This window comes from Rhinoderma darwinii, chromosome 1 (assembly GCF_050947455.1).
Source record: "Rhinoderma darwinii isolate aRhiDar2 chromosome 1, aRhiDar2.hap1, whole genome shotgun sequence".
NCBI lineage: Eukaryota > Metazoa > Chordata > Amphibia > Anura > Rhinodermatidae > Rhinoderma > Rhinoderma darwinii.
In genome coordinates, this window is record NC_134687.1 from 222,228,113 (window position 1) to 222,237,288 (window position 9,176).

At 43.6% G+C, this 9,176-nt stretch overlaps 1 protein-coding gene across 3 annotated transcripts in view; it reads left to right on the top strand.

Annotated features, from left to right (window-relative positions):
• Nucleotides 1-282: 282 nt before the first annotated feature.
• Nucleotides 283-9,176, top strand: part of LOC142740236 (protein regulator of cytokinesis 1-like) — a 36,395-nt gene continuing 27,501 nt past the window's right edge. The window contains exons 1-4 of one of the 3 annotated variants that reach the window (XM_075849865.1): nt 283-553; nt 3,220-3,352; nt 6,598-6,720; nt 8,027-8,260. In XM_075849865.1, the coding sequence (XP_075705980.1) occupies nt 531-553; nt 3,220-3,352; nt 6,598-6,720; nt 8,027-8,260 (513 nt within the window). In that variant the 5' untranslated portion in view covers nt 283-530. Of the gene's footprint in view, nt 632-3,219; nt 3,353-6,597; nt 6,721-8,026; nt 8,261-9,176 lie in introns of all 3 variants that reach the window. The other 2 variants (XM_075849863.1, XM_075849864.1) reach the window with 2 other exon arrangements.

The following is a 9,176-nucleotide window of genomic DNA, read 5'->3' on the forward strand; positions in this document are numbered from 1 at the left end:
TCAGGAAGCTAGTGCAATATAATGTACATTAATAAAGATGGCGGTGCGCTTGACTTCCACCATTTTTTTGCTCTTGGTGTAAAGTGCTTATTTTCTATTTTCAGCTGTTGCTAGGTATCAGAAGTATCTATGTTAGGCAGGCGGTTATGAGACATTGGATTAATAACACTATTTCCTTTGCCAGCATTTCTGTGCAAAAATCTACTGTGGATCGAGAAATCCCGGCATACCCTGGAAAGTAGAGCGGAAGTGACAACGCTTGTAGCTACAACAGCCGTGCCCTGTCACGTGACTGCTCCCCGACCACCCCTCCCTCACGTAAACACCGAAGTCATAAGACAGCGTCGTCTAGCGACCGCCCAACTGTAAAGTCCCGCCCTTTCCTTTGCTCGTCCAATCAGAATCTTTACGGAGACGTTGGAGCGAAGTTTGAAAACTACGGTGCCCCCGCTCAGTCTTAGGTGCCTTATCCCTACATCAAGGGAGAGCGCGGGTCCAGAACGCAAGTAGGGGGACAACGGAACCCGAGGATGTCACGTTACACAAGGAAAAGGTGAGGGCGTCGTGAATGTGGCGCCGTGCTGTACGACAGCCGTTACCTGACGACAACAATGGAGGAGCACACGTAGTTGTACGTACAGTAGTATGCGAGGAATGTCCACTGTGGTGCCCTGCCCGCTATATAAAGGCAGGGTGGTGACATCGCTATTTCTACTGAACCGCCCAGTAATGGACTTTTTATATTGGACTGTACCTGTGTCCTTACTACAGAGTGTATCGCAGTGCTCCACTAGGGGGGGCTATAGGGTTATGAACAATTCCATATCCGCAAAGTACATTTCGTTCTGGTTTATAAATCGCGTTAATCATGTGATGTAATGATCACTAATCTACTTTACATTGAACTTTATCGGATCTTTGATATCTCCTGTTGCTGTACTCCCCAGAAACCGTGCACTGAGACCCATCCGGAAATTGCTGGTATTCCGGTGAATCGATCACTATTACTTCTAGGGTGGATTCACACACTGCGGTTTTATAAAAATGTTTTTTTGTAAAGTCCTCCCTGCTGTTTTTCAACCAGATGTTAGCTTAACGTCAATGTGGAAATATAAAACCCCCTGCATATGATTTTTTTTTTTTTTTTTTTTTTTTTTCAGTTCAACTTGCATTCTTATTTTTATTTTTTTCATCATCTAGTAGCGCTTTTGTCCCCTAGACCTCCATAGTTTTTTTTTTTTTTGTTGCTAAAACACAAGTATTAATGTGTTGCTTTTTGTTTCATGTAGTTTTTCAGAATATACCATGTGTTACAAAGAGGAATCTTTGCATCACATGCCCTTTTAATCACGTTATTAGCAATGTGGACAATGCCACTTAAAAAAAAAAAAAAAAAAACAGGTAACAAAACAGCAAAAAAAATGCCACAAAAGTTAAGAAGTCCTTAAAGGGGACTTCCCACACACATGTACCCCCTATCCACAACATAGGGGATCCATGTGTGATCACTGAGGGTCCGACCACTGGGACCCCCATCGATGAGAGCGGCGGACTGATAGCCCCCAGAAGTGCTCCATGAGAACGGTGTGCGTTCTCATCCAGCGCTCCATTTATTTCTATGGATCTGCTGGAGACGGCGGTCCTATATAAATGAATGGAGTGCTAGCCGAGCATGCACACCAGCGCTCCATTGTCATGGAGCACTTCGGCGGGCTTTCGGTCCCCCGTTTTCATCGCTGACGGTCGGACCCCCAGCGATCACACATGTATTCCCTGGGCATGTGTTTTGCGGGAGTACGCCCTCTAAAAAGGGCACCTGGCAACCGACAGGCCCCTCTAACAGGACATTCAGCAATTTCTAATGCACCCCCCCACTTAGGACACAAACGGCCATGAGATGCCACAATCTGCATACGGCAAGCACTTTTGAACTTGCAATTGCTTATTACCATTGGGCACATAAGGTTGTGCTTTGACAGCACAAGGGCTGAACTACGGTATTGGTGATGCTGGCAATTTAAACTGCCCTTGTGTGAAATGCCGAAAAGGACTCCACCAGAACTGGAGCCCATGCATCTGGTGTACCCCACTGTGATTATACTGTACGTGGCTTCTAGGATCCACTGTGATTATACTGTACGTGGCTTCTAGGGTCCACAGTGATTATACTGTACGTGGCTTCTAGGGTCCACAGTGATTATACTGTACGTGGCTTCTAGGGTCCACAGTGATTATACTGTACGTGGCTTCTAGGGTCCACAGTGATTATACTGTACGTGGCTTCTAGGGTCCACAGTGATTATACTGTACGTGGCTTCTAGGGTCCACAGTGATTATACTGTACGTGGCTTCTAGGGTCCACAGTGATTATACTGTACGTGGCTTCTAGGGTCCACAGTGATTATACTGTACGTGGCTTCTAGGGTCCACAGTGATTATACTGTACGTGGCTTCTAGGGTCCACAGTGATTATACTGTACGTGGCTTCTAGGGTCCACAGTGATTATACTGTACGTGGCTTCTAGGGTCCACAGTGATTATACTGTACGTGGCTTCTAGGGTCCACAGTGATTAGTGTCCTATTACTTTACAGATGTCAAGGATCATTTATGAACATTACAATGACCTTCTGGGATAAAGCTGATAATGTAGCTTTTTCTTGGAGGAAAGGCACCCATCCCACCCGTACATATATATTTCTAATTCCGGAGATTCATGGAGGTCTTCATGGGCGACTCCTTCACAACTGTTCCGCGGTTGTCATGAGCTGCACAGGTTCCCGTGTAGCGTTTTACATATAGTTACTGCACATACAATGAGTAACTTTGTAAATGCATTGCGGATTCTGATTAATAGCCTGTATTCTAGTCCAGAACTGAATTTTCCCATCATTCCTTGCTGTCCCTATGTCTTGTCCTGGTGGTTTTTCGTATTATGTAGGGGATGACTGACTGTCCCACTCCATTATAGATGCTCAGCTAAGCTGGAAGGGAAAGTAATAAATATCTGATCGGTGGGGGTCCGACCGCTGTACTTACTGGCAAGGTAAGCTCGTGATCAGTGGATGTCCCAGCAGTCGAACCCCCACCGATCAGATATTTATCACCTATCCAATGGGTAGGTGATAAATATTGATTATGGGAAAACTCCTTTAATGAATACATTTTTCTTCTGGATATTTTGGTTTTGATCCTAAACTGCTTATTCTCCACAATATAGTGAGGTTTTGGCTTCCTCGGTTATCTCCAGCACAAACCAAGCCCTGGCAAGTCTTATGGACATATGGGATGGGCTGGGTATCAAAGAAGAAATGCGTCTGCAAAGGATTGAAGAAGTGAAAAAGCACATTGAGGTAAATTCTGCCTTGCCTTGCATTGTCATACCGAATAGATAAACCTTTCTTAGGATGAAGCTGGCTCTGCGATCAGTTGCTCTGGGTGGATCTAGCTTTCCTAATACCCAACAATGCGTTATCGTGAAGGGAAATGGTGTGTTGCATGGTACCGATTCAAAAGAATTGGGGAGACCATGTAATATATGCTGTAGTTCACACTGCCAAAGCAGAAGGTGGTTTTTATGGAGGTTCACCACTCTGGCTCATAGAGGTAGGTCCCAAGCCAAAGCTTGTCCTCTGATGTCCATATGCCCTAATAGGGCATAAGGAAAATGGTTGTCCAGATGGGACTACCCCTTTTTAAGTTTGTGTTCACATCAGTCGAATGCGCTATTGATTTACGTCAAAACAATGGAACCCTGTCACAACGGTGACAAACAGAAACCATTAGCAAAGTTCCCATCACCATTGAGATCAATGGTGAGGGAAACGGAAGCTAAGGTTTCCATTTTGCCTTTCCGTTGAGGGGTTCCCCCGACGGAACCCCTCAACGGAAAGCAACGCTGATGCGAACAGGCCCATAAAGAGAACCTTTCACCTGCCCATAAATGTGCAGCATGTAATGGGCAAGGCTGTACAAACCCTGGGGCTCTTTAAAAAAAAATAAAAAATTCTACCCTCTGTTGTTTAGATATCGGTGCCGTTCTATTTGGCACCCGATATTTAAATAACCCCCTGAACTGTCAATGGGGTGTGTTACTATGGCTGTGACACTGTCCAATCAGCTATGCACAGGTACAGCAAGGGAGGAGATTGTGACACGCCCCTTGACCGTTCGGCAGACCTGTACAAGACTGATCACTCGCGAAAGATCAGTCTTGTCCTAGTCTGCCGACAGCTGAAGAGTGAGCGTGTGCGTACGCACTTGCTCTCTCCTTGTTCTTGCTGTAACACTGTCCGTAGCTGATTGGACAGCGTCACAGCCATAGTAACACGCCCCATTGACCGTTCAGGGGGTTATTTAAATATTGGGCGCCAAATATAACGGCACAGATATCTAAATAACGGGGGAGGGTAGAAAAACATGTAAAGTGCCCCAGGGTTTGTGCAGCCCTGCCCCATTACATGCTGCACATGTATGGAGAGGTGAAAGGTTCTCTTTAACCCGTTAGTGACCGGCCCATCGTGTTTCTACGTCGGTCACTAACGGGCCTTATTCCGATGCCATAGACTTTTTACGTCGCGGCATCGGAATAAGTAAACAGAGCAGGGAGCTGTCAAATCTCCCTGCTCTCAGCTGCTAGAGGCAGCTGAGGGCTGGGAGCGTCCCTGCTCTGCCGTGTGAGATCGATATTAGTATCGATCTCACACGTTTAACACCTCAGATGCGGTGCTCAATAGCGAGCACCGCATCTGAGTGGTTTTGGAGAGAGGGAGGGAGCTCCCTCTCTCCCCCACCGACACCCGGCGATACGATCGCCGAGTATCTGTGTCTCTAATGGCAGCTGGGGGTCTAATAAAGGCCCCCAGGTCTGCCTGGCGTGAATGCCTGCTAGATCATGCCGGAGGCATGACCTAGCAGATGCCTGTCCGTGTTAAACGGCCAGGCAGTAATACACTGCAATACAGAAGTATTGCAGTGTATTATAAATGCGATCGGAGAATCGCATATTATAGTCCCCTAGTGGGACTAGTAAAAAAGTGAAAAAAAAGTTTAATAAAGTTAATTAAAAAAGAAATGTGAAAAACCCAGCTTTTCCCCTTACAAACTGCTTTACTATTAAAAAAACAAAATAAAGTTAATAAGTTACACATATTTGGTATCGCCGCGTCTGTAGCGACCCCGACTATAAATCTATGACATTATTTAACCCGCACGGTGAACGCCGTAAAAAAATTAATAAAAAACTATGGAAAAATTGCTGTTTTCTGTGAATCCTGACTTTAAAAAATGTGATAAAAAGTGATCAAAAAGTCGCATCTACTCCAAAATGGTACCAATAAAAACTACAAGTCGTCCCGCAAAAAAAAAGCCCTCATACAACCGCATCGGCGAAAAAATAAAAACGTTACGGCTCTTCAAATGTGAAGACAGAAAAACAAATAATTTAGAAAAAAAAGCGTTTTTACTGTGTAAAAGTAGTAAAACATACAAAAACTATACAAATTTGGTATCGTTGCAATCGTAACAACCCGCTGAATAAAGTTATTGTGTTATTAATACCACACGGTAAACGGCGTAGATTTAGGACGCAAAAAAGAGTGGCGAAATGTCAGATTTTTTTCTATTCCCCTCCCCCCCCCCCCCCCAAAAAAAGTTAATAAAAGTTAATCAATAAATAATATGTCCCCCAAAATGGTGCTATTAAAAAATACAACTCGTCCTGCAAAAAACAAGACCTTATACAGCAATGTTGACGCAAAAATAAAAAGGTTATAGCTCTTGGAATGCGACGATTGAAAAACGTAAAAAATAGCTTGGTCATTAAGGTCCAATATAGGCTGGTCATTAAGAGGTTAAAGGTGATTTATTTTTTTTCTCAAGTAAAGTCAAGCATGGCTGCAGGAGTGAAAGTGGAGCAAACGTAGGAAGAGCAATATAGTCCCTTTTTGTTTTTTTTTGGAGCAGGGGTAGGTGCGTAACCGCAGAGAAGTGGTTTTGATAACTGCTACCTGAGGCTATTCAGCAGTAGTTGTTTGCCCCCCCCCCCTACAGAATGAGCATTTGGGTACATCGAAGTGCTAAAAGGAGGGTAAAGGTCCATTGAGTGACCGTGTGGTGTTTTTAAAAAAACAAAGATTAGACCAGAGTTCTCATCTAAATAGCATATCGGTTAAACTTCTAAACGCGTATTGGGGCAGATTTACTACTCTGCCTGCGTCTAGAATGTATAGTAAAATGCACCACATTTTTGTGTATTTGATTTTAAACTAATTTAAGAAAAGATGTTGGTGCCTCACTGGACACTTTTTGTAAAGTGTCTTTCAATTGGGGAGTGGCTTAAAACGCAGCAGATAAAAACGAAGCCTATCAAGTGGTGATATAAGGAAGAGAAAAGTGTCTAGCAAGATGCGCCAAATTTATCCTACACCGTGCACCACTGTGATAAAGTTGCCGCATCTTGAGACTGCCTGGTCTAAGTTTAAGCTGTCTAAACAGTAGACCGCTTAGTAAATCTGCTCTATTGTATATCCTATATTTTATTCTTTCATGCCATGCTTTGTGCGGTCTTTTAACCTGAATGTTTTCTATTGTTTTAAAGGCATTGTTTAACCGAATGATCCATGAAGAAAGAGAAATGAAAGACCGAATTGAAAAAAGTATTCTGTTCTGCCGAAAAGAACTTAAAAATCTCTGCCATGATTTATCTGTTGAGGAGTACAAGGTGAGCAATGTTGGAAGGCGCTTTGAACTAGACTTTGCATTTCATTAATTTCCGAACTGAAGTCGTAGGTATATTAAAGGGGTTATCTCGCCATATCGACTTATCACCTATCAACAGGAAAGTTAAGTGTCTGTTAGCTGGGTGTCCACCAGTCAAAGGATCGGGGGTCCTGAGTCCCCTGAACTGAGCGGCGGTTGTGCAGCTTCAGCTATCTTGGACAGTCCCATCCGGAACGAATGGAGCGGTAGCGCGCGTACGCAACCACCGCTCTGTTCGTTTATCGGTTCTCGAAACACTCGTTTTCTTAATTGCTGGGTGTTCCCAATGACTAAATTCTTATCGCGTAACCTGCGTATAGCTGATAAGTTGATGTGGGATAACCCCTTTAATGTACAGAAAATGTAATCATAATAGAGGTTTAATCTAACGGACATTTTCAATGTATGATTGGTGTGCTCTGATATGAGGATATGGCAATAATACTGGTATGTACATACAATCTGAATAGTCAGCTTGTTCTGTTAGAACAGATCAATCATACGGACATTTAAGAGACCGCAGTGTGTCCTGACACCTGATGATTCCCCCGCAGCTGTCTTTCGGTTATTCACCTTCTCAGTCCTCTTTACTTCACTAGCTTTCACTCGTCTTTACCCTCCTACCCAGCACTGCTGGACTTTACCCCTTTATATGGCTGTGGAACTTCATGGTTCTTGTAATAGTAGGTACAGTACATTACATTTACTCCATCTATTCGGATGGAGAGAGAATTTGCAAAAGCATCGTAGTAATGCGGGCACCAATCGGAAATTTATTAAAGGATTTATACAGCTTCTATGGAGCTCGATTAGACATCTGTCTTTAGTAAGCTACAATTGGTATATAAACTACTATACAGCTGTGTGAGGAAAGCGGAGCATTTGGAGATCTGTGTCAGAAGAAAAGAGCTCCAGCCCCTATAAAGGTATATTAAGAACTTAAAGGAGTTTTCCGGCCATCAATAGCTGATGGGTCGGGGTCTGACTCTCGAAACCCCCGCCGATCAGCTGTTTTGAAGGGAAAGCAGTGCTCATAGACATCTGCACCCAATTCAAAACAGCTGATCGACGGAGGTCCAGGGAGTCAGACCCTGACCCATCATCTATTGATGACCTAACCTCAGGATAGGCTGTCAATTATTATTGGTTGGAAAACCCCTTTAATCAGCATTTTACTCCGGTTTAGATGTACCTAATATTTTGCTTTTGGAATGCATGTAATTACACTCCTCTGTAACCGCTTATTCTTTCCTTGTGTCATTTTGCAGTTTGAGGACAATATGACTATCCTTCAGATTGAAAGAGACTTGAGAGTGAGATTAGAGCTGCTCACAAACCAGAAGAATGAACGGCTGGAAGAACTAAAAATACTCCAACAAAAAGACCAGGCGCTTTGTTCCGATCTCTGTGTTACTCCATATTATATACCGTCTGGAAGCATCCCCAGTCTTATACAGCTAGAAGAACTCAAGGAGCACATCAAAGTTCAGACGGAAGAAAAGGTAACTAGTAAGATTAAGGCTGAGTACCATACCACTATTGCACACTGGTTTTGATTTTGTTAGAAGCCATGTTTATAGTGTGCCATATCTGATAGATTATATATAAACTGCGATGTTTTCATGTATTTTATATTGCCTTCTCTTCACTGAAGTTAATGGGGGAGACATGCTCTCGAAGCGATTTTGCAAAATGACAATGTTTCATTGGGAATTTTATTCTAAATTCTCCTCTTTGAAGAGGAGGGGGGAATTTATTAACCTTTCTGCGACAGATTCTCTTGGAAAAAGCGGTGCGGCCAGAAAACTGGTGTAAATTGAAAACAGAAATTGTAAGACGTAGCAAGACAGAGGTCGGTGCCTGACCCCACACCTTGCCATCATCCCTCCCTGTTAGACAATAAAAAAAAAAGTGTAATCTCCGCTCCTCTCTGGCTCCCTCAGCATCAGGATGTTAAAGAGGCTCTGTCACCAGATTTTGCAACCCCTATCTGCTATTGCAGCAGATCGGCGCTGCAATATAGATTACAGTAACGTTTTTATTTTAAAAAAACGAGCATTTTTGGCCAAGTTATGACCATTTTTGTATTTATGCAAATGAGGCTTGCAAAAGTACAACTGGGCGTGTTGAAAAGTCCAAGTGGGCGTGTATTATGTGCGTACATCGGGGCGTTTTTACTACTTTTACTAGCTGGGCTTTCTGACGAGAAGTATCATCCACTTCTCTTCAGAACGCCCAGCTTCTGGCAGTGCAGACACAGCCGTGTTCTCGAGAGATCACGCTGTGACGTCACTCACAGGTCCTTCATCGTGTCAGACGAGCGAGGACACATCGGCACCAGAGGCAACAGATGATTCTGCAGCAGCATCGGCGTTTGCAGGTAAGTCGATGTAGCTTTTAAACACACCCACTTGGACT